This window comes from Mustelus asterias, chromosome 21 (genome assembly GCF_964213995.1).
Source record: "Mustelus asterias chromosome 21, sMusAst1.hap1.1, whole genome shotgun sequence".
Lineage (NCBI taxonomy): Eukaryota > Metazoa > Chordata > Chondrichthyes > Carcharhiniformes > Triakidae > Mustelus > Mustelus asterias.
Genome location: NC_135821.1, coordinates 52,768,789 through 52,794,986, shown reverse-complemented (window position 1 = coordinate 52,794,986; position 26,198 = coordinate 52,768,789). Strand labels below are relative to the sequence as shown.

Sequence of the window (26,198 nt, the reverse complement as noted above, 5' to 3'; positions counted from 1 at the left end):
ATCCTTATTGATTGTGGTCTGTGAGTTAGGAAGTTCAGGATCCAGTCGCAGAGGGAGGTGTCGAGGCCCAGGCTACGGAGTTTGGAGATGAGTTTCATGGGAATAATAGTGTTGAAGGCTGAGCTGTAGTCAATAAATAGGAGTCTGACATAGGTGTTTTTAAAATTCCCATCCTTGTTTTCAAATCTCTACATGGCCTTGCCCCTCTGTAATCTTTTCCAGCTGCACAATCCAGCAAGATATCTACGCTTCTTTAATTCTAGCCTCTTGTGCATCCCTGATTTTAATCGCTGCATCATTGGTTGCCATGACATCAGTTGCCTGGGCCCAAGCTCTGGAATATCTTCGCTACACCTTTCCAGCTGACGACTCGCCTTCCTTCTTTAAGACACTCTTTTATAACCTATCTCTTCAACCAAGCTTTTGGTCATCTGACTAAATATCTCCTTATGTGGCTTGGTGACATAATTTGTTTTCTAACGTTCCTATGCCTTGGGGCATTTAATTAATTTAAAGGCACTTTATTAGTATTAATTTTTGTTAAGTAAGTGGGCAACTAGATGGCAGATGGAGTATAATGTGGAGAAGTGTGAGGCTATTCATTTTGATCATAAGAATAGAAAAGCTGGATGACTTTTAAAGGCATGAACCTTCTAAATATTGATGATCAGATAGACATGTCTGTGCTTGTACCAGAGACTCAAAGTTAGCATGCAGGTATAAGCAAGCAATCAGGAAGGTAAATGCATGTTAGCTTTTATTTCAAGGGGACTGGAGTACAAGAATAATTCAGTCTTGCCACAATCCATAGGACTTTGGTGAGACCGCATCTAGAAAACTGTACACAGTTTTGGCTTCTATATTTAAGGAAAGATGTACTTACATTGGAGGCAGTGCAGTGAAGGTTTTCAGTAGATTGGTTCCTGGATTGAGAAGGTTGTCCTGTGATGAGAGACTGAGTAATTTGGACCTATAATCTTTGGAACTTCAAAGAATGGGTGGTCATCTCAATGAAACAAACAAGATTTTTAAAAGACTTGATTGGATAGACACTAAGTTTTTTTCCCTGGCTGGGCAGTCTGGAGCATGGAGGAGAGTCTCACGAAAAGGGGTCAATCATTTAGGACTGAGATGGGAGAAGTTTCTTCACTCAGAGTTATGAATCTTTGGAATTATCTACCCCAGAAGGTTATGTATGCGCCATCATTTAGTGTATTTAAGGCTGATATGGATAAAAATTTTGATTTCTTAGGAAGTTAAGTGATATGGGGACTGGCAAGAAAGTGGTGGAATTACGGCAGAAGATTGTCCATGATCATATTAAATGGCAGAGCAGACTTGAGGGGTCATATGGTTTACTCCTGCTCCTATTTTTGATGTTCTTAAAAATAAATTGGTCAAGGGCAAAACTTGAAAAAGGTTTGAAAGAAAATGATGTCAATCATGAAATAGTTTTTAAAGGATTTCAAATTTGTGGTTTTAAAAAAATCTAACATGAAGGAGGAAGAATAAACTATCCCTCCCTACCTTTACAACTTCCTTCAGTTGCCTGGCCCCAAGGTTTGGAATGCCCTTCCTACACCTCTCTACCACACTTACTCCATCAAGACACTTCTTAAAAGCTGAACCAAGATTTTGGTCATCTGACCTAATGGTTGGAATTTTACCATCCAGCCCACCACAGGAATCGGAACTGGCGTGGGGCGGAGCATGGAAAGGTCCGTTAACCTTGGACAGGATTTTATGGTTTCAGGACGAGCGAGGCCGTAAAATCCCATCAATATCTCCTTATGTGACTTTGTCATACTTTGTTTTGTCATGATCCTGTAAAGCACCAGGTGACATTTCATTACATTGAAAGTGCTACATAAATATGGTGCTATATTAATATAAGTTGTTCCTCAACACTACAAAATATTTCAAATGGCCTGTCCCCCTGCTTCTCTGATTCTGATCTACAGTAAGTTTGCTCTCCAGTCCACTGAATCAGCGTGGAGTCTTCATCCATCACAGCCCTCTACTTTGCCATTCTCTTCCTAAACCTCTTTGCCTTGCCACTCTTCTCCCCTCCTTCAAAGACCTCCCCAGAACATCATATGTAACAATGATTCACCAAACTATGACTGTGACTCAGTCTTGAGTTTATGTCTTAACTATTCAAGTTTGCTTTTGTGTTCATTACCTGAACTTCAAATTGGATTGGTGCTTTGTTATCCAGAGTACTCACTCTACATGTCCAGTTTCTTTACTATTAGAATGTCATTTGTTCTTGTTCAAAGCATCATAAGAATAAACATACAATGTCAACAAGTGAGGAGAAAGTGCTCAGCCCCAGCCAATCCTTTTAATAATTCTGAAGGTTTTTTTTCCAGTTGATTTCACGGTAGCAAAATGGCAACACTAAGTTTAAAGGCAGCCCAGAGGTATTCCGTTCCGGACTGGTTCTCCAACAATAACCAGATTTCAACCAATTCAGAAAGGCAGCGTTACATGTCCCATCAGATCCGCCAGGAAGACAGGGCCCTCCGGAATGAAACCAACAACCAGGTAGGAGTCAAAACCAGATTTGAACACACTGTTAGTGAATGTGTTCATGCACAATTACTTTTTAAAAAATTTCTTGATGTACTGTGGGTGACCCAATGGAATGGAGGAAAAGGTGTTTGATTTAAGGCAGTATCATTTACAATGACAAAAACACAGGTTCTGAATAATGTGGAATTTTGAGGAAGAGGCATGATTTTGAAGATAAATTCTGAATAAGACACAAATCATTTATAAGGTTTCAACAACAGGAAGGTGGGAAGATAATGAGCCAAGTTTTGTGCGAGAAATAAATGAACTATCAATGCCTGCAGTCATTAAGGAGTAAATCAGAAAGCAACATTTGGCATCTGCACATGCACAGTTAAAGGCAGAAATCCAAACATTGCTCTGAGTTTTCCAGCTTCCTGAAAACTTTGCTACACGGGTATCTGGTCAAATGACTCTGTGTGGAAACATATAGACTGGTGTGAAATTGCGGTGTTTGTATGATAGACATCCAATAAACATACCACAAAAGATCAGGGCTTGTGCTTACAGTTAAAACTTAATTTTTAATAGTGTGATGCATCATAACTACAGCAAGCACTGAAAATGATTTAGAATTGTGGAACCTCATTCCTTCAGATTTCAATCATCGCTGGAGCTTTTTAAGAATATACTTTTTTTATCTCTCTCCCTCTCTCAAACCATCTTCCTTTGCCTCTCTTTAATTTGCATCTATACATGGTTGCACCTTGCTTGCCCCAGTAAGGATGTTTCAGTATGAATAGTTAAGGAGACACACCATTGCTGACCCTATTCACACGGGTTCTGGATCCTCTTTGGAGGGCTCTCAAATAACCACATGTTCTAGCATAAAAGCCCACAGAGACTGGCCAGGATTTTACGTCCTCGCTTGGCAAGGCTCATAAAATCCCCCGAGGCCAATGGAGAATTCCGTTCTGTGAGCCTCGCCCACTCCAATTCCGGGGTGGGCGTGCCAGTAAAATTCTGGCCAGATCTAGAGTAAGTGTAACGAACAGCTTCCATCATTTGTTTGCCGCTGCTCAAAAGATCTGGGCCAAGATGTGTTCTTATGTGTTCCACTCTGAGCTGATCAAGTCATTGAGACATGTATTTTACAGCTTCACTGGAAACTTAAAGATTACCATATTGCATTAACAACATCTATGTACTCACTGGTATAGATCTCAGTCTTCATCTGTATGTTGATGTTCTGGAAAGACAACAAACACATAATACTCCCACTGTAGCTGTGCAGTAGCGTGGACAGAGCTACAACCAGTGACATCTCAAGACCAATATATATATAATCAATACGAACTATAGTTTTTTCTTGAATTTTGTTACTTTTTGCTTTCCATTTCTCTCTCTCATCGTATCTCAATACATTGATGACTTAATACAAATGATGCAAACCTTCAGCTGGGTGATCCAAAGTGATGTTTCCCCCATTACATGTTCACAAGGAGTACACATGAGGGAAGTTATTCAGCCCACTTTCCTCATCCTTCTATAGGAATCATGTTTATCATTTAATTAGGGCTTTGGAGAAACAGCAGGAGAGTGAGACTAATTGAATCGTACTTCCAAAAAAGCCAGCGCTGGCATAATGGTTGGCTGAGTGACTGCTTTTTGTACTCTGTTATTTTATGAATAGGTAGCTCAAAAGTTTTTTTCAGTTAACTACCAAATATATATATCTTCAGACTGATTTATTTCAACGATCACACCAGCTAATTATCATTGAAATCTATTTACTGCACCAGACTAGGTCTAGTTTCTTTGAAACTATCACACTTAACAACTAACCACAATTTAAGTTCATACATATGACATTTCTAGCTTCCAAATAGTTGTAATCCAAAAACCAATTCACATGCTTTATATTATTTCTACAGCAATTTCCTTGCATCGTTGTTGTAGATGTTTTTTGTTTCCTTTACTGTACTACCCGTACCCTTAGAGAACTATCCATGAATTTTGCTGGCTCCAAAGCTTTTATGTGTAAAGTGAGAAATTAGGTAACTTTGCTAAGTCTTGGTTGGACTTGAACTCGGGGACGAGAGTAAAAGAGCAGTGCGATAACCCACTATTCCACACAGTGCAAGGTTGATGAGATATGGTTGTTGGAGCTGCTGTCATCTGGTTGGGATGTTAAATCAAGGCCTTATTGAGGCACTCTGAAAAATTTTGTGGTAACATTCAAAGAGCAAAGGATTCTCCTGGTACCATGGACAACAATTATTCATCAACCAACATTACCAAAGCATGACGTCGAATCAGTACGGGTAAAGATAAGAAAGGTATGAGGTCATTTATAGGGGTAGTTTGTAGGGATGTGTAAGAATGTGCAATAAGCATGGGTGACTTTAATCTACACCTGGATTGGACAAATTAGTTCAGCAAAGGTAGCATGGAAAATGAGATTGCAGAGTGTAATTGGGCCAGATTGTTAGAGCAATATGTTCTTGATACAACCAGGGAGCAGGCAATCCGAAACCTATACAATGAGAAAGGATTAATCAATAACTTCACGGTAAAGGGACCTCTTGGCGACAGCAATCATAACAGTGTAGAATTTCATGTTCAATTTGAAGGGGAGAAGACGTTTATTTCAAACCTAAATAAAGGTAACTATAAGGCTATGAGGGCAGAGCTGGCTAAAGTGAACTGGGAAACTAGGTTAAAATGCAAGATAATAGAAATGCAGTGGCAGACCTTTAAAGAGATATTTAATCATTCTCAGCAAAGATTTACCCCGGTTAGAAAGAAAGACTCTAGTTGGACGGCATGGTGGCATAGTGGTTAGCACTGCTGCCTCACAGTACCAGGGACCCTGGTTAAATTCCAGCCTCGGGTCACTGTCTGTGGAGTTTGCACATTCTTCCCATATCTGCGTGGGTTTCCTCTGGGTGCTCCGGTTTCCTCCCGCAGTCCAAAGATGTGCGGGTTAGGTTGATTGGTCATGCTAAATTGACCCTAGTGTCAGGGTTTAGCAGGGTGAGTATGTGGGGTTACGGGAATAGGGCCTGGGTGGGATTGTGGTCGGTGCAGACTTGATGGGCCAAATGGCCTCCTTCTGTACTGTAGGGATTCTATGGATTGTATCAAATTGAAAGAAACATGACAAAATCTGCAAAGAGTAATACTAGGTCAGAGGATTGGACAAGTTTTAACCAGCAAAGAATGACGTCAAAGAAAGGGAGAAAGTTGAGTACGAGAGAAAGCTAGCTAATAATATAAAAACAGATAGCAAGAGTTTATTCAAGTATTTAATTCGGAAAAGAGTAACTAAAGCTAGTATTGGTCCTCTGGAGAGACAGTCTGGAGGACTGATAATGCAAAACAAGGAAATGTCAAAGATGTTAAACAGGGATTTTGCATCTGTATTCACTGCAGAAGACTTAGAAAACTTGCGAAAGATACTAAAAAATCAAGAGCTGAGATGGAGGGAGGAATATAAAACAGTCATTGGAGAGGAAATGCTGGGAAAACTATTGGACCTAAAAGGGTGACAGTATCAAATGGCCTGCATCCTAGACTCTTAAAAGAAATGTCAGCAGAGATTATAATCTTCCAAAATTTCATGGCTTCTGGCAGGGTCCCAATGGATTGGAAAACAACAAATGCAACAAGACAAAAAGCAGGAAACTGTAGGCCAGTTAGCCTAACACTTGACATTGGGAAATTGCTAGAATCCATTATTAAGGAGGTTATTGCAGGAAAATTGTAATGGGATTAGGCTGAAATAACATTCATTTATGAAAGGAAAATTGTGTTTAACTAATTCATTAGGGTGTTTTGTGGAAGTAACAAGTAATGATGATAAAGACGAACCCATAGCTGTGGTGGACTTGGATTTCCAAAAGGCATTTGATAAGGTACCACATCAAAAATTGTTGCTCAAGTTCAGAGCATATGGTGTAGGGGGTAACATATTATCATGGATAAAGGAGCATTTAGCTAACTGGAAGTAGAGAGTTGGAATAAATGGGTCTTTTTGCAAGCTGTAGAGTGCCGCAGAAATCAGTGCTGGGGCCTTAACTATTTATGGTCTATATCAATGACTTGAATGAAGGGACTGAATGCATGGTAACTAAATTTGTTGGTGACACCAAGATAGGTAGGAAAGTAAGATGTCACAAGAAGGTAGAGTCTGCAGAGGAAATTGATAGGTTAAGCAAGTGGGTAAAAAGTTGGCAGATGGAGTATAATGTGGAAAAATGTGAACTTTCCCACTTTAGCGGGAAGAATAGAACAGTAGTATGTTACTTAAATGAAGAGAGATTGCAGAGCTTGGTGGTACATAGGGATCTGGGTGTCCTGGTACATGAATCACTTGAAGTTTGTATGCAGGTACAGAAAGTGATTAGGAAGGCAAATGGAATGTTTATTGCAAGGGAAATGGAATATGTGAAATGGAATATGAAAGTAGGAAGGTCTTACTGCAGCTGCACAGGGAATTGCTTAAACCATGTCTGGAATATTGTGTACAGTTATGGTCTCCTTATTTGAAAAGGGATATAATTGCATTTGAAGCAGTTCAGAGAAGGTTCATGCAACTCATTTCTGAGAATGAAGAGTTTATCTAATGAAGAAAGGTTGAAGAGGTTCTGCCCATACCCAATGAAGCTTAGAAGAATGAGAAATAATCTTACTAAAAAATATAAAACCCCAAGGGGACTTGATGGGATGGATACTGGAAGATGTTTCCCCTTGTGGGGGAGACTAGAACTAGGGAATACACTTTAAGAATAAGAGGTCTCCCTTTTAATATGAACACCAGGAGAAAGTTTTTCTGCCAGAAAGTTGGTAGTATGTGAAATGCTCTTTCCCAGAAAGCTGTGGGGATTGGGTCATTGAATGTATTCAAGGCTGAGTTAGATAGATTTTTGATAGACAATGAAGTCAATAGTTATGGTGGGGGTGAGAGAAGGCAGGGGTGCGGTAGACAGGAAAGTTGTCTCCCAGTACTATACTGAATTGTTATGCAATTTGGGAATTCCCAAGGATGTGATTGACACTGTATAAGTAGAAGTTAGCTTCTTAATTTATTTGGGTTTTTTTTCTTCAGTCTCCTTCTGCTATTTTTCATGTAAAGATATACAAACCCAGCAATGTAATTGCAAAATTCCATGCCAGGGTTTCTGCTTTACTCAGGTGTATCTGCTGGAACTGTGAATATTTTCATTTTTGTGACAGACTAAATGGGATCAAGAAGACAACAGCACCAGACTTGCCGAACGTATGGATGAGGTAGAACGATGGAAAGAAGTTTTAGAGAATACTCTTGCCGACCTTAACGCTGAAATAGATGCTTTAAGTAAAGTAAGTTTATTTTAAAAGTTCCACAGTAATGTGGAAAACGGTATCAAGTCCTCACTTCTGGGTGTTACAGTAATGCGATACATGGGGGCTTCATGTACTGTGCTATAGAGAGGCAGAACTTTGGTTAAAATTATAATATTTGAGAGCGTCCAGTGGTAGAATTTGAACATTGAGCAGGGGGAAAGTATGTACATTTATAAAATGGAACAAAGATGTTTTAAAACACCAGATATTTTGAGAATAAAAATATATTTTGCAATAAAAATAATTGATAAGAATCTAATTCCAAATATAACATTGAAAGGAATATGTTCAACCTTCTGGCACCATATGGGGAGTGCAATGTTTGGCACAGCCTGAAATGTATCAACCATGAAGATCCTAAATTTGATCTCTGCTCTGTCTGAATGGAAAGGAAATCCTCCCCCACCAACAAGGAGTCCTTGGGCCTCCTCAGCCCTAGCATCCCCAAGGATTTTGCAGATCCTCCAGCACCAGCTTGCCTTGGTTAATCACTGGAAGGATTGGTAAGTGGCCTCTCTCTGCAATTCCAAAGAATCTCCTCCATCCATCAACCGTTGATGAACATTTCCATGGCTTACCAACAGCAACTAAATTCATATGTCCACTTCCCAATGAAGTAGTCAATCTGACTGCCTGCCATGGGGAACTATGCAGAGTTTTATTTAAATGAGACCCTGCCTTTTAGATCAGTAGGACTTTGTCCCCTACTTCCATATTTATCACCCATTCCTGGCTCCTCTGCACCATTCCTACCTCTCTGTTAGTTTTGAGCACTAGTCTCTGTCCCCCATTCCACTGTACCACAAAGAAGTCAATTGTACCACAGCATCAGTTGAGATTGAACAAAGATCATGTTGTATCGGAGATCTTTCTGGGCTGCATGGCACAGGAATACATTTATTGTTTCATATATTCATAGAGCAAATAAACATTCCAAGTTCTTTCAACCTGATCCCGATAACAAATTCATCATTTAAAAAAAATATATAGTGCAAACAAATCTTGGTCTCCAATTTTGACCTGGCTGAAAAAGAGGGCGGATCACCTTTTCCATGCCCTCTGCCAATACAACCCAGAATGACCTTCCTTCCTTTCACCCTCATTTTGTGCTCTGAAAAGAGGAGTTTCTGTTTGGAATTTTCTATAGAGGGAAGGATGTTCTTGATGTCCTATTGAACAGATTCAGGTCTATGTATAGATTTCAGCTTGCTTTGACCTTTTCCAGAGTAAGGAGGAAGCAGAACGTGCTTTAGAAGCCAAGAATCTGAATCTGGATGTTGCCATTGAGAATCTGACTTTACGGGAAGGTCGACAGGACATTGATCTTGTGACAGATCAAGTACATGAACAGCTTCTCAAGGAAGTTGAAGTGATCGATGGCTCAAAGAAAGCTCTTCAGCAAAAAATCAGTGAAGCATTTGAACAACTCTGGTATGTCCTCCAGTTGTGGACTATATACTGAATATTTCTGATTATTAGTCACTTGTCTTCCATTATTTATACCCATCATTTCAGGTACCATAACAAATTATCCAAATTCAGCATCTAAACTCTGCAAATGCCAATCCTTAGCTTCTAGTGAGATTAATTTTTTGCTTTCCCCATTTTATCCCCCATTTTATTCCTCCTTTAACCCTCTTGCAGAAGTACATGGATCTGGCATTTTGGATTATACATCTTTATCACTTCTCGGCTCAAATTCTCCAATGTTTTGTTCACTCTTCCTCATCCTGCATGATATTCAACTCGTCCAAAGCTTTGCTGCCCACATCTTGTCCACTCTGTCTCATTGCCCCATCGCCCCTGTTCTCACCAAATACCATTTGTTCCCATTCTCTGAGTGCATTGAATTGAAATGCAAGGATAAGCTCCATTACCTCACCCAACTGCAATTTATCCATCTCTATGTGCCAGCCCAATCCTTTCCCATCTTCCTTCCATCCATTCCAACATGCGTGGCCAAACAGTCAGCTACATGGATCCGAGACCCTTTAACTCTCTCCCAAAACCTTTCTGTTTTCTAACTCAACTACAAAGCCTCCTTTCAAGCCTACCTCTTTGAGCAGGCTTTAAGTTGTCTCCTTCAATTCCTCTGTAAGTGCACCTCTAACATAGCTTGATAAACTTACCATATTAAAAGCAAAACATAAATACACTTGTGTCTGTCGGCGGTTACCACACAACCAAATCCATGACGTCAGCCTTATATTGGGTAGTCCTTAGGATGTAAATAACTGCAACTGTGGGATATTTTAGCTTCCTCTAAACAGTTGTTTGAATCATACTCCCTGGAACTGTCTAATATTAAGCTCAGACTTTTAAATTCTCCATATGCAATAGTTCCCTTTTAGTTGAAGTCCTCTTCTCGCCCTCTCTCCAGTGCAGTGGAGGGAGTTTATTCAATTACCTCCGAGAAGATCTACACTCCTTTCCCTGCCCACTTAAAAAAAAATCTAAATGTATTTCTCCATTTGATGTCTTGTGTTGTTGTCACACCACTACATAGTTTCCTCCTTCAACTGGTGGAGCTGGACATTACTCAGTCTAGTTTGTGTTTGGCTTAGAAACAAGTACACCTCTTGTACTGGTGCTCCTAGCGACATCCTCCTCCTGATGAAACACCATTTGTTGCCTGACCAATTCCCAACAAAGAGCAATGAGTCTGTCAAAGCTCAAAAGATTTGAACTCGCTGCCCTGCACCGGTAGATTTCACTGGTTCTGTGATTACTGAGTTAAACCTCTTGTCAGATACTGTTCTTTAATGTTAGAGTAATGGCGATGCTCATTGAGGTATGAAGTGGTATGGTTTGAGGCTAATACAAACAATGTTGTTAAAAGCACAATACTGCGGATGCTGGAATCTGAAACAAAAACAGAAAATGCTGGAAAATCTCAGCAGGCCTGACAGCATCTGTGGGACGGCAATAGAGCCAATGTTTCGAGTCTCGATGACCCTTCGTCAGAGCAATGTTGTAATGCCTCATGATAGAATGTCACATTGTGCTACATTACATTATGATACATAAACAGTGTTTTAGCAGCAGATTGCCCAGATACATGTTGTACATTATACATGTATACTTACAGTATGTACTGTTCTTTCTTTGAAGTTTGTTGATGGAAGCTCGTCAGCAGCTGGTCTTTGATATCAGCAATAAAAAGGAAGCTTTGAATATTGATGGAGTCGCCTTGTCACTCAACAATAATTCCCCAAATATATCCTTCAAACCGAACCCATTACGTATCCCTCCAGGGTAAGAAATGCCTTTGTATTTTTCAATTCTGTTCCTTCTGGACTTTACATCTCTGTATATTTCCACCCTCAATTCTACCCTCCGTCCCCTTTACATCAAGGTGCTAACCCATATTGGGGTACAGTTCCAGGGGTGCCATCAACCAGGAAGCACATTGCTACTCTTTCTGTGAACTGAGATATTGACTGTCAACAGGTCACGAGCCAGAGTGTCATTACTGAGACTGACTTTGTCTTCACCGGAGATCAATGCACACACACATACATTGGTAATTGGATGTTGCTCATGAGCAGGAACCTTGCTTTAGGTTATTTCTTCTCTACCTTGAGGGCTTAAAGGCTATTTATAACATCCAAAATGTCATTTGGCTGAGCGCAAACTGGGGTATTGAAGTTGAGATGACCAATTGGCTCAATAAGCCATTGTGACTAAAGATTTATGTACCTGACATTAGGTTTGTGATTTTTCTGTTTGCTTGAAGTAAATATTTTCATGAAATTGTTTCTTTGCTAGTGACTCAACATTTATCCCCTACCTGTTGACATGATGAGCAATAGTTTCATGAGCAACCCCATAATATGTTCCCTAAGTAAACATTTTCACATGTGTAAGTCTCAATAGAATGAGTCTCAACAGGCAACATCACTGAACATCATAGCCAATCTGATTTTGTCCTTACTCAATATTCACATTGTAAATTTGCCAGCACACGTCACCAAATATTCAATCAGAAGTGAACACCCAGAACCTGGGGCTAATTGCTGAGTTGGCTGAATAACTCAGCATAGACCTGTCACTGATACTGGTATTTTTCTAGTCTGTGTGACCCAGTATAAAAATTGTGTGCTGCCTCACAGCACCAGGGACCCGGGTTCGATTCCGGCCTTGGGTGATTGTCTGTATGGAATTTGCATATTCTCTCTGTGTCTGCGTGGGTTTCCTCTGGGTGCTCCGGTTTCCTTCCACAGTCCAAAGATGTGCAAGTTAGCTGGATTGGCCATGCTCAATTGCCCCAAAATGTATAGGTTAGAGGATTAGTAGGGTAAATAGATTGGGTTACACGGTTAGGGCCTGTGTGGGATGCTCTATTGGAGAGTTGGTGCAGACCCGATGGACCGAATGGCCTCCTACTGCACTGTAGGGATTCTATGATTCTATTTTCCCACTTACGGGCACTCCAGAGTAAGAAGTTTCACGTGATCCCTGAAAGGGGCAAAGAAGAATAAGTTAAAATTTTGGAGGTGGCGGCACAGATGAGCATGGTTTTCAATTATATTTTTTGTTGCCCTGTTACGGGTAGCTCCACCACTAAACAGCAATGGGATATGTTCAGCCGGTACAACAAGGATCGTGCAGATGCAGAGATGAAAGCTTCAACCAGTCTTCGTGAAGCAATTTCAACCACCATTAAATATGTAAGTTTCACTCTTGATACTTTCACTCTTTAGAACCTGATATTACAATAGCGGAAATGAATGAAGCAGTTAATGGTTGAACAATATTTAAAAATGAAAGGAAAGAATTTTACTTTATAGCTTATGACTGTTCCAGTTTCAAATAAGTCTCATTCATGCATAGATTAAAACCCCTTTCAAATAAGTAGTTAGCAAAGCCAGGCATACTTGCTATAAATTGTGTTAACAGTCTCGAAGCTTTCAGAGAGATGAGTTCTCTGACTTTAGCAGACCTCCAACAGTGACTCTAAACTGCAAAAGGTTTGTTGCTCTCTGCTACAGCTCTGCATGTTAACCACATTATCACATGAGCCTGTCAATCAACTTTCCAAGGAATCTTGAGTAAACAAAAGTCCACTAGCTCCATCAAAGCAACAAATTCCTAGCTGAAATGAGTATTTAACTTGCTTTTACAATCCTCGAGTAAAATGATTTTCCAGTCACACTGTCTGTAGGATGAAGCTGATATTTTAAACATTCTACAGAAACATAAAATATATATATGTATCTATAGCAACTGCCTACTATCATCACAGACTTCCTCTTCTCCCATTTAAAAGCCTTTATTTTGTGACAAAATAAACTCCAGCTTGAAGACCAGTAATTCTGCATAGCTGGCATTGTGTTAGGTTTGTGTCGTGATACTTCATGGTTTAAGCTGTTGATACAGTTTGTGTCATGTTGAGAAGTGAGACACACTAAACTGGGCTATCTCAGAGTGGGAAAGTTGATTAGTAAATTGCTCAAGGGTGGTTTTTCACACTCTGCTGCTGATGTCGCAAGAGAAGCATTTTGATTAGTGAATTTTGGGGCACCTTGGTACTGGGGAACAGAACAGGGAGAAAAAAAAAACTAGAAAATTGATGTGAAATAACCAAAAAATTTCACAAAGGTAATGTTAATGGAGGGAATATGTGCCATGGAGAGGTAAGAAGTTGGCACATATCCACAAACTTTCATTCATTTACTAATTTCAGTCATGCCATTGTGGGAATACACCTCACCACACTGAGGGAGGGAAAATAAAGGGTCAGTCATGTCACAAAGAGCAACAAAACAGCACAAGATTGAACTGTAAATGTCAGGGGGTGGGGAGGTCTTGCAGAAAGGGGAAAGGATTAGCAGGTGGCAAACATCTTTTGAAATTAAGCTTACCTATAAATTGTCTCTTGATTTTTGTCATTGCAGACTGATAACGAAATTGAGGCACAACGGGTTGCTACGGACTTTGCCTTCAGGAAGAGAATTCATGAGTTTGAACAGGCGCTTAGTGAACTGAAGTGGCAGGAGAAAAATGTAACAGATTTCATTCTGTTTAGATATACAGTTTCCATATTTATTTGTATTTTAACTTTTTTAAAAGAAATATACATTTCTAACCGATTAAAGGACATTTTTGTAACCAATGACGCTTACTAGATCAAAGTTAATTCTAATGGGCTGTACTAGGACTTGAAATCAGTGTTCAGGAGAACACAGTATACTAACGCATACTACATACAGTATACTACATACTTCAAGCTTTCAGATAAGGTGGAAAAGTAATGTGACATGTTACATCTAACTTTAGTGTGTTGTACCTCCTCATCAAATCATAACATATATAGCAGAGATTGAAACCATTTAACCTATTAACCTGTGCCAGTGATAGCAGTTTAACTGGAACAACATGCTGTAATCCCATTTCCTTGTATTTTCATTATATTCTTTTGCATTCTTTTGTAAAATATTTATCCAGTATTCCTCTGTCTTCTCTATATCCTTTTGAATTTAAAACTGATTATGTTAGTCTGGATTTTGCAGTAGGAATAAATGGTTTAGACTGTCAGCACTCACTATTATTCAGTAAGTACATCAGACAGTGACTTTGTGTGCCTAGATGCACAATTAAATATAGAAATTGTAAAATGGTTGTCCGACTTGACCTGCTCCTCCAGATGTTTTGTTATAACAGTATCATGTCAAGAGACTCAGCATTGAAATACTTGAAGAATGTGCCATGATGTTGAAGTACTTGCCCATTAACCATGTCAGAAAAGGTTAGGACTTTCCCATTCAAGTGCAAGTCCATTTTTAATGGCATGTTAAGTCTCAATTTAACCAAACAGTCTCTCTGGCACTGAAAATTTACTTTCACAAGTATTGAATCTCATCTCATATTTATTTCCTTCTTTGTATTTTGATTTCTGTACATTTTTTTTTACTGTGAATTGAATATTCTATCCTACATTTCCTGGTTTAGGCTCTGTGTCTCTGTAAGGATTCTTCTGTCTGGTTGAAGAGGCACTGTGTTGTTTGCCTTGTTCACCTAGGCTGCAATTCCCCTGTAGAGGGCACTGCACAGGGACTCCCAATGACCATAAATTGCCATGCAAAAGACCATTCAAAATCTGAACAGCTGTAAGGATGATGAATGGTGTCATCCATTCACCACTGATTGCAAAATCCAAGCCAGTGTTTACTATTCCAAATTATATTTTCCAATATCTCAAAACTAGAGAATTCATTGTTTACCCCTGCAGGCATTTGAAATGCTAACATGGCAAACCTGACGCATCTCATCTTTTGAACTGTTCTTCACCATGATGATGTCCTACATTAGACTTTTTATTCTGACTTTACAATTTGAAGAAAAAATATGCTTGTGGTCTACAAAATGCCAGTTTCAAAAATGAAGGTGTTGATTTCAAGAAGCCACTTGAGTTGAACTGATTGATTATTGTCACATGGGATACAGTGAAAAATATTGTTTCTTGTGAGCTATACAGAAAAAACACACCATTCATAGAGTACATAGGGGAGAAGGAAAGAATAGGGTGCAGAATATAGTGTTTCAGTTACCGATAGGGTGAGGAGAAAGATCAGCTTAATATGGGGCGGCACGGTGACACAATGGTTAACACTGCTGCCTCACAGCGCCAGGGACCCAGGTTCAATCCCAGCCTCAGGTCACTATCTGTGTGGAGTTTGCATATTCTCCCCGTGTCTGTGTGGGTTTCCTCCAGGTGCTCCAGTTTCCTCCTACAGTCCAAAGATGTGCGGGTTAGGTTTATTGGCTGTGCTAAATTGATCCGAGTGTCAGGGGGATTAGCAGGGTAAGTATGTGGGGTTACGGGAATAGGACCTGGGTGGGATTGTGGTCAGTACAGACTCGGTGGGCCTAATGGTCTCCTTCTGTACTGTAGGGATTCTATGATGTGATAGGACCATTCAAAAGTCTGATGGCAGCAGGGAAGAAGCTGTTCTTGAGTCGGTGGGTACGTGTTTTCAGACTTTTGTATCTTTTTCCCAATGGAAGAAGGCGGAAGAGAGTATGTACAGGGTGCGGGGGGGGGGGGGGGGGGGGTCCTTGATTATGCTGGTTGCTTTCCCAAAGCAGAGGAAAATGTATGTAGATGGAGTCAATGGATGGGTGGCTGGTTTGTGTGATGGACTGGGCTACATTCACTATTTCTGTTATTATGGTAAAACTCTGTTCTCTGTCCTTGTTCTCACTCAGATATTGGAGGAGATCGCAGATCTTGAAGAGGATATTCGACGTCTTGAAGCAGATCTTCGAGCTAAGGCTGCCCCTTTAAAGGTGGCTCATACAAGGCTTGAGACTCGTACCTACAGACCTAATGTTGATCTCACCAGAGATGAAGTAAGAATAAAGGCTTATTACGTTGTTTTATGATATTCCCAGCTCACCAAGGAAGTTTAATCAAGAACTTACAAGACTTGATGATTAACAAGGCATGCTATTTTGAGCATATTGTTAAGATAATGACAGGGAACTTTGTACTGCATCGGCACAATCTTAATACCTTCACTATATGCAAAGTGTGAAAAACATGTGGAAGTAATTGAGTCCCATTTAGAAGATGAGCTGTTCTTGTCCTATAATTTCCTGGTATATCTGCACACTAGCTTCTTTTCAATAGGCTTTGTTATGTCTTGACCAAGTACTAAGTGGTTAGCTTTGTAGAAAAAGCAATAACTGGATTCTCCGTGCAGCGCTCAGCCCTGTTGGTTTGATTTTTCAACACCAGTTTTCTCCTCTCCTGAAAATACTAAGTTATGATTTCAACAGAGCCCACAGTTCCTTTTCTTTATGAACGAATATCAGCAGGCTGTTTTGATTATGGAAGCATGACAGCCAAACCATATTCTGCGTTCCCCAAATACCCAAGCAAAGGGCAGAATCTTCTGTCCCACCAGAGGTGAAGAAGGAGGTGGGAGGGCCCGAAATTGAGGTGGGTTGGTGTTGGGACCGACACACACTGTCTCCCTACCTCCACTGGAAATAGGTCCTGGACAGGAAGGCCCACGATCGACCTTCCTGCCCTGCTTCCAGCTGAGACCCTTAAGTGGCCAATTAATAACCACCAAAGGACCTATTCCCATCTCTACTGCAATTTTCATAGCTCCAGGCAGGCCTGCCAACATTCAGTCTGTATCACTAGTTAAACTGTCTAGGATGTATGCCAGCTGGAGGAGAGGGCCCCTCGATCTCCACTATGTGCATGATCAAGGGCAATGGCAACCCCCTGCCCTTTTACTGACCATGATGTGGAGATGCCGGCGTTGGACTGGGGTAAATACAGTAAAAAGTCTCTCAACACCAGGTTAAAGTCCAACAGGTTTATTTGGTAGCACAAACCACTCGCTTTCAGAGCGCTCGCTGCTCCTTCGTCAGGTGAGTGGCAGTTCTGTTCACAAACAGGGCTTATAAAGAAACAACTCAATTTACAAAATAATGGTTGGAATGTGAGTCTTTACAGGTAACCAAGTCTTGATTACCTGTAAAGACTCTCATTCCAACCATTATTTTGTAAATTGAGTTTGTGTCTTTATATGCCCCGTTTGTGAACAGAACTCCCACTCACCTGACGAAGGAGCAGCGAGCGCTCCGAAAGCTAGTGGCTTTTGCTACCAAATAAACCTGTTGGACTTTAACCTGGTGTTGTGAGACTTCTTACTGCTTTTACTGACCCCCATAGAACCTCTCTCCTCACAACCGCATCCCGTGAGACCCTCCCTAACAGCACTTACTTTTTACCTGGGTCACTCTGTGATCCTGGGACTGCAGGTGTTGTTGTTCTGTCAGCCACCATGGCCACTTCCGCTGGCTCAGCACTTCTAAAAGATTGAACCTGGGGCTTTGTGAGCCATTTGACTAGATAACATGCTGCTACCCAATACATTAGGGCTTTTCAGCAAACTTTTCCACCTTTAGAAGATCAGCAACAGGTGGCTCTCTAACATTCACAAAATATCCAGCAGTATTTCTGGCCTGTGTTCCCAACCCAGTGTTTGCTACTTCTAACTTGCCCATCTCCAGAGCCAAATGCTGTTGCACTAATACCCCAGTCTGAGTGTCTTCCTCCACCACAAATTCCTGAGGCAAACAAACAAAAGGCAGTAACAGATGAGCAAGAATGGGAAAGAGAAAAATAAGTGAAAAAAGGAGAAAAAAATAATTATAAAGGGAAGAGAATGAACAAACAAGTGAAGGAGGCATGAAGAGTATTCTCTTCTCCTCCTCCATTCCAATCATTCTTCATAATATGGTGCTCACCTTCACTCACTTAAATCCAAAGGGCAGAGACTTGAGTGTATTATTTGCACAACTGCTTTAACCATGCATTACCAGATCTGGCTGGATCACATCTAGGAGCTGGTTGACCTCACTCTCTTCTCTCAAAACTGCTCGTTACTCCAGGATTAGAACCATTATGCTGAAAAGCACTAGTTTCTTTCTCTATAAATGGAAATTTGTCATTGAAATTATCCAGTTGCCTCTGCTGCTCCCCTGCAATACCTTGCCACAGACTTGACCCACATCTTTCCCTAGTTGCTCTCCAATCTCCACATTTGTCCTCTCTGAGATCACTCCATCCAGGATACCCATCTCCTGCTTTTTTTGCCCCATCCCTATGAGACCGCTGACCATCCAACTTACCTTCCTGTCTGACCCCACATGCCAGCTGGTAGTGTTAATGGTCCTCTCCTTTTCATAATCACTGACACACCACTCTTCTCAAAAAACCCACCTCGACCCCCCATCATTACAACCTACCGCCCCATTTCAGATCTCCCTTTCTCCTCTCAAGATAATCAACATGTCTTTGCCTCCCAAATCCGTGATCATCTTTCCTACAACTCTATGCATGAATTTCTCCAATCAGGTTCTCTCCTTGCCACCACACCAAACCAAAGTCACCAACACGACGGTGACTTAACCTCAAAACCTCTTTGCTCAACCTGTCTGAAGTTTTTGACACAAACCACCAAATCTTTGTTCTCCAATGCTTTTCTTTCATTGTCCAGCTCCGTGTCCTCACTTGATTCCACTTTTACCACCAATCGTAGTTAGACTATTTTTAGAAGTGGCTTTTCTTCCTACTGCCGCACCATTGCAACCAGAGTCCCCAAAAGATCAATGCTCAGTTCCCTTTTCACCTGATGTATATGTCACCCTTAGTGACACCACCTGTCGAAAGGCGGGGTCATCTTCCACATCTCCAATGATGACACCCCATTCTGCTTCTCCACTATCTCTTAACCCCTCCGTTGCATCTGTGTTGTCAGACTGCTTGTTGAAGATGAACTACAATTTTCTCTAGTTAAATATTGGGAAGACCCACCCCAAAATCAGTGCCTTTGTCACCAGTTGCACTCTCCTCCATGGCCATTGTCTCATACTGGACCAACCTTTTAGCAACCAATTCCACACCCTCTCCGCAAGAAAAGGCTGCCTACCTCCACCTCCATAACATTATACACCATTGTCATTGCACAACTGCTGAAATTCTCATTCATGCCTTTGTGACCTACAGACTTGAATATTCAAACACATCCTGACTGACCTTCCAACCTTCACCCTCTGTAAACTTCAGTACATCCAAAACTCTGTACATATTCTAACCTACATCATCCCACTCTCCCATCATTCCTGTTCTTGTTGACGTACACTAGCCCCCACACTCCACCCCACCTTCCTCCAACATCCCAAAGGCTCACCTTTAAAATTCTCACCCTCATGTTTAAATTCCTTTAAAGCCTCACACCTTCCTCTCTGATTTCCTCTAGCTCAACAACCCCTGGTCATTCCTCATGCCTTTCCACTTCCCTTTGCCTCAATATTCCCTCCATATATTTCTCCACCTCTCCGTATCCCTCTCATCTTTTAATAACCTCCTTAAAAGTCACCTCTTTGGCCAAGCTTTTGATCACCCATCTTAATATCTCCTTCCTTGATTCCATACATTTTTTTACATCTCTGTAAAGCACCCTTTTAACATAGGAGAAGGAGTATGTGATTCAGCCCCGAGAGTCTTTTTCATCATTTAAGTCATGGCTGATCCGTGCTTCAGCTCAATTATCCCCCCTTCCTCTAACTTTATTGATACCCTCCTACTCAAAACCTATCGAACTCAGTCTTGAAATTTTCAATTAACTCATAATCACAAGGAGAAAGTTTCAGATTTTTAGGACAGAAGAAAATGTTATTAGATTTCACTTCTGAATGATCTCATTCTTACTTTAAAGATCATTCCCCTACAAATGGAAATAGTTTCTCAATATCTATCCTATCTCATCCCTTAAACATTTTAAACGGCAATTAGATCACTCATCATCCTTCTCAACTTCAGGCAGTAACAAACCAGTTTTATGCACTCAGTCCTCATAATTTAACCCTTTAAGCTCCATGCCCTCTCCCAGGCTAATAGAGCTTTCTAGTATTTGGTGCCCAAAACTGAACAAGGTGCTCCAGATCGTGTCTGATCAAGTCTCTGTAAAACAAAAATGTCACTTTCTCGCTTTTGTATTTTGATCCCCTTAAGATAAAGGATAGTCTTTTACACTAAAAGCACTATGTAAATGCAAGGATTTTGTTTTAATTGGAAGTAACATGGTGATTCACGAGTTGCACAATTTCTTAATACACATTTACAGGAGGACACATTTGATATGTTGTGTCTGTTTACATAATGTTCATATTAGAACAACTGTTGTTAATGCTCCAGAATCCAGGCAGGAAGTGAGGGATGGATGTGAGGCAAAAATGGGTAAAGGAAAATTGAAGGAGATTCATCTTCATGGAATGTTATGCAAATTGATAAAGATGCCAAGATTTCCTTCTTAAGTATTGTATGTCATTTCTCCCCCTAGGCACAGTATGGACTGGTAGATGAGGTTCATCAGTTGGAGGGGACCATCGATGCACTCAAACAGAAACTTGCCCAATCTCAGTATGCTTTATGTTCTCTTCTCACAGATTTACTGGCTACTTTTCAAGTATTTGATTTCTATGTGCAAACCAATGTATTAATTTTCTGGTAAATCAAGTTAAGACTGATGCCCAAAAAGTCCTAGTCAGGTCCATATCATCCTCGTTAAAAAGGGAATATTTAGTTGTATCATTATTTTGATGGTCAACTTTGCAAAGGTGTATTAATATAGGCATACCATGCCCTTTCTAATACTGTCAACAGAAGTATGGTGCACTGAATACTTTTTTAATCATCAGATGAAGTCATTATATCCCAGTTGATATTTTAATGTTTTTAAAAATTTAATGTCCTTGTTACCCACTTCCTGTTGCTTATATATTCCACCAAAAAGGATGAACAGCCTACCCTCTGCCAAAGTTGTTTTAAAAAGAAATTGAAACACCTGGGGAGCGATTCTCCCAAAAAAATTTAAGTGCTGAATTGGCGGGAAAAATGGTGTAATTCACGGTTGTTTGTTCAGTGGGAGTTCAGACTTGAATCTCCCACACGCTGTGCACTGCACAGGTCACAATTGTGAATATCATTAAAAGCTCGGGGGTGGGCCCTATTCATGCCAGAGTCTGACAGTTCCAGAATCTGCACATGCACAGTGGCCCCGAACTGTCAGCCTCCCATTTGCCGGCCAGCTGGGGCCCTCGCAGTGCTGCCCCTCCAACCCCCACCAAGACCCAATCACAGCCCCCACAAGCATTCCCGGGCCAGCCCCGACCCCCCTCCCCCATCCCGGAGCGGCCCGATCTCCAGCAGTGACAATTCCCCCCACACCCCCCCACCCTGGCAGACCCTCACCCCGAGAGGCAGACGCCCCCCCCACGGGAGGTAGACCACCCTCCCAGCCTCCCCGATCACTGGCCTCCCTCTAGCCCTGACCAATCCCCAGGCAGCGGGACCCCCCACCCCCACCGATCGCCCCTAAGCCCCACCCACAATAGGCCCCGCCCCTTGTCACAGCCCCATGCCCGATGGGCAGTGTCAAGGTGCCCCCTGGGCATAGGAACTTTGCCCCTTGGGCACTGCCAGGGGGCACCCCCTGTAACCTTGCAGATTGTTTCTTTTCAATTGTTACCCAACCTTACAACCTCGTAATGTAACTGATTAGGAATTAGTAATTTGAATTTAGTTTACAATGCTCTACCTGTCCAATATGTGCACCACTGATCCTCAGGCAGCTAACAACTGTGACCAGGCCCAATATGCTCAAACACTTACTGTTAGAAAATATCTAATATGTTAATTTACGCCCCCTCAGCTATGAAAGGCTTTTCTTCATTTTAAAACTAACATGTTTACTTATCATGAAGGAAGAGACACCCCACCGCCCAACCCCCTGGGGGGCCCTGATGGCCCCCCTTCACTCCAGTGGGGTCTCCCGCTAGTTCCCCAAAACACGGGAGCTATTCTGAACCCCACCAGAGTGAAATTGCACTGGCGGGGTGGGAGATGCTACTGGGCCCGGAGAATTCAGTCCCGGGCCCAATAATCACATTTAAATAACATTAAAAATAGATCATCCTGCCGGTTTCCTGCGTGGTCATGACCGCGCCTGCTTTCTGTTGGTGGGAGATGTGCATGCATCGGGAACTCATGCGCAAATCCCGCAAATTGGCGCACGCGCGCACCTCCCGACCCAACCCACCAAACAATTAGCGGGTCGGAATGGCAGAATCGCCCCCCTGATCTTCTCAGAGTGATTTGAACTTCTTTCAGGGACTATAACAGAATCACAGAATTGTAATAGTGCAGAAGGAGGCCATTCAGCCCATTGTGCCTATATTGACTCTCCAAATGAGTATTTCAACTAGTGCCCATTCTCCTGCCTTCTCCCGCTGTAACCTTGCAGATTGTTTCTTTTCAATTGTTACCCAACCTTACAACCTCGTAATGTAACTGATTAGGAATTAGCAAATTGAATTTAGTTTACAATGCTCTACCTGTCCAATATGTGCACCGCTGATCCTCAGGCAGCTAACAACTGTGACCAGGCCCAATATGCTCAAACACACTTACTGTCAGAAAATATCTAATATGTTCATTTACGCCCCCTCAGCTATGAAAGGCTTTTTTTCATTTTAAAACTAACACTTTTACTTATCTTGAAGGAAGAGACACAATTGGAAGAATGATATGTAACAATTGCAATGGATCATTTTGTCCATCAAATACATAAATGTAATGCAATATTAGGTTTTCTGATCTTCCTAAAGGCTAGTAATGTTTTTGTTTCTTTCTTCTGGAAACCTGAAAATTCCAGTATTTAATAGAAGAATGAAATCACAAGGTTCACTATTTGAATCAAAAGAATTTTACTACGTGAAAGTCAAAGAACATAAATACCCATCACTACTCTATTTTAAATATCCCTGTAATAATTGTGAGGCTCTATAATTACTTGGCAGGTGAAAGTAATTGAACTATTTATTTGAAGCAAACTATCTGCAAAATAGGACAGTGTAGACCTCCATACCCCAACTGCCGAGGGTCAATTGTCAGAGCTCAACTGTTGATCTCTAACTGCTGCCTTTTAACCACCGCAACACAATTTTGGACTTGCTTTCCACCTCTGCAGAACACAAGTTTAGACTTGCGTTAAACCTCCGTTCTGTGCTCTCCGCCCTGTGCTCCACTACTGCTCCACACTCTCAAACTCGTGCTAAACCACTGTGTAGCATTCTCTTCTGCACTCCCACAACTCCTTTATTAAAAGTACAATGAACACAGATACTTATACTCTAAACCAAACATCTTAACTCAAAATTTCCTTCTGCACCCATTTGATTTACACCCACAAAAAAACTCAAATTATATACTTATCAGAAACTTGGACAATTGTGTGGACAAAGTGCTGGGTGGACTTGAAACTGGGAGAGTTTCAGATCCATCTTTTGGGTGTGTTTTCAAGCCCCCCGCCCCGGCCCGGCCCCGCCCCACCCCGCCCCATATGCACTCTGCCTACAAAATTCTGAGCGAGCCTGTTGCTCGCTGCAGAAGCCTGTGGGCGGGACTTAACGCACCCGAAAGCCTGCAGAGGGAGGTAGTGTGCATGTGCAGGCCTCTGGTGCTGCACATGCGCAATAGCAGTACCAGGGGTCGGACAGAAAAGAGAGAGCTGTCAGGCCCTGCCAGTGCAGGCAGCCTGAAGCAGCTGTCCCCCTACAATTGTGGGGGCCTGCGGCCCGAGATACAACCCCCGCCAACCCTCTTCACCGCCCAGACCGATCGCGGCCCTGCTGCCCTCCCCCCACCAATCGCTGCAGAGTGGCAGCGGGACCCTCCCCATTAACCTCTCCCCACCCTTTGGCACTGCCCAGTGGGCATTGCCCAGGTGCCTGATGGGCACTGCCCAAGGGGCACACCCCCTTGTCCTCGGCCTCCCCAGGGACCTCAATGGCCTCCAGTTCCACCGGTGAGGCCAAGTCAACTGCACTCCGTTCATGGGGAGCATGTCTATTCCTCGCCGGCGAGAACCTTTCCCGGTGAGGTCATAAAGGGGAGCGAGCCTCAACATTTGAACGCCGGGCTCACTAAGCAGATGTTAAACAGCATTTAAATACATTAACCTCACCCATTTCTCGTAAAATGGCACCCGTCGCGAAAACCGGCACCAATCCCATAAATCGCTTTACGCCCCACTGCGTCGTGCCCAAAAACAGGTGCAAGGCGATGGTAAAATCACCCCCCGGTGTTCATTTGGTGTCTCCCCAATTGTGGCATAACTGAGGGGAGGAGGAAACTGCAGCAAGAACTTTCATTGCCTTGTCCTAAGAGCCTCATCAATGTGTCAGCTCAGAAAGGAAATTATCATGGCCAATTCTGGAGTTTAAGATTGTGAGGTTATGTTGTAGCTGAGTATGAAGTGTAGAATTATTGCGATAAATGGTGGAATTATTGAGATAAATGGTGGAATTTGCTGAAAGCAGAAGAGAAAAAAATGAAGACAAAGCTTTATAGTTACTTTAATTCTTATTCCTGTGTTTCAGAGATACTTTGACTGCTCTGTACAAACAACTTGCGCGTGTACAAGAAGATATTGGCTTCAAGACCCACTCACTCTGTCTTGATAAACACAGCATGGATGTAAGAGCAAAACTAACAACTCCACCTGAGAAATATGTGTCAAAGATGGATAGCTTCACCCGCGTACCCAACCGGCAACTGTCAGAAATCAAATGTCGACAACTTGAATTATTATAATATGGGATCAAGTACACATTGTAATCTCATTCTGAATCTGTTACTATAATAAATCTATAATGATATGTGCTGTAATCATACAAGGTAATAAATAAATGTACGACAGGTCCGTCAGCAGAGTTGATGGTGTTAACAACTGAATAAGAAGAAAACAATTGTAATTCAAACAGTTATGGTCTTTGGATTTCTGTGTACAAGTAAGAAAATTCTGCAAACAACAATCAGTTTCCTAATTTAAAAAGCAGTTGATATTAAGGTCTAGATGGATTTTTTGCAACAATCAATACTTTCATGGTCACTATTACTGAGTCTACCTTTCAATTCCAGATGTATTAATTGAATTCAAATCCCACTAGTGGCCATGGTGGGATTTGGACACATGTCCCCAGGGCATTAGCCTGGCTCTGTATTACTAGTCCAATAACATTACTATGCCACCATCTCCCCTTAAAGATGGTTACTGATTGATTAAATAAATAAAACTCTTCCTAACATCTAAGAACATTTATTTGACACAACCTGTGTGGCTAAATATATGCAAGTGTCTGATACAGATTGGTTGAGCAAAGTTACCTTGTTTTCAAATTCCGCCAAGGCCTCACCCCTCCACATCTTTATAATCACCTCCAGCCCCACAACCCTCCAAAAGATTTTCTAATTCTGGGCTCATAGGCATCTGCAATTTTAATTACTCCACCTTTGGCAGGCATGCTTTCAGCTGGGCACTTGGCTCTGGCATTCCTTCCCTCAATCTCCCTTCCACTCTCTCTTACTTTCCCCCTTTAAGTCACTCCTTGAAACATACCCTTTAAACCAAGCTTTTGGCCGCCTGCTCTAATATCACCTTGTGTGTCTTGATGTGAAATTCTGTTTGATAATGCTACTGTGTGAGCCACATTGGGACACACTATGTAGAGGTTGCTGTTGTTGATGTCTTTGCTTAGAAAGAAAGACTTGCATTTATATTGCACTTTTGTGAATACAGAATCACTCGAACATTTTGCAGCCATTAAATTGCTTTGAAGTGTAGTCACTGTCGTAAGGTAGGAAGCACAGCAGCCAATTTGCATACAGCAAACTCCCAAAATGTGATAAATAATCTTGTTTATGTAATGTT

The 26,198-nt window shown here is 41.6% G+C and overlaps 1 protein-coding gene and 1 long non-coding RNA gene across 4 annotated transcripts in view; one reads left to right on the top strand and one right to left on the bottom strand.

The window, feature by feature from the left end:
* The window catches only part of tekt2 (tektin 2 (testicular)), a 30,109-nt gene extending 4,539 nt beyond the window's left edge, over positions 1–25,570 (top strand). The window contains exons 2-10 of the mRNA XM_078237895.1: positions 2,373–2,547; positions 7,753–7,878; positions 9,128–9,333; positions 11,014–11,157; positions 12,458–12,572; positions 13,800–13,907; positions 16,111–16,254; positions 20,769–20,848; positions 24,868–25,570. Of these exons, the coding sequence (XP_078094021.1) occupies positions 2,392–2,547; positions 7,753–7,878; positions 9,128–9,333; positions 11,014–11,157; positions 12,458–12,572; positions 13,800–13,907; positions 16,111–16,254; positions 20,769–20,848; positions 24,868–25,081 (1,293 nt within the window). The 5' untranslated portion in view covers positions 2,373–2,391 and the 3' untranslated portion in view covers positions 25,082–25,570. The remainder of the gene's footprint in view (positions 1–2,372; positions 2,548–7,752; positions 7,879–9,127; positions 9,334–11,013; positions 11,158–12,457; positions 12,573–13,799; positions 13,908–16,110; positions 16,255–20,768; positions 20,849–24,867) is intronic.
* The window catches only part of LOC144509275 (uncharacterized), a 217,595-nt gene that overhangs the window by 169,473 nt on the left and 21,924 nt on the right, over positions 1–26,198 (bottom strand). For all 3 annotated transcript variants that reach the window (XR_013500430.1, XR_013500429.1, XR_013500428.1), the window contains exon 4: positions 3,727–3,763. This is a non-coding gene — a long non-coding RNA (uncharacterized LOC144509275). The remainder of the gene's footprint in view (positions 1–3,726; positions 3,764–26,198) is intronic.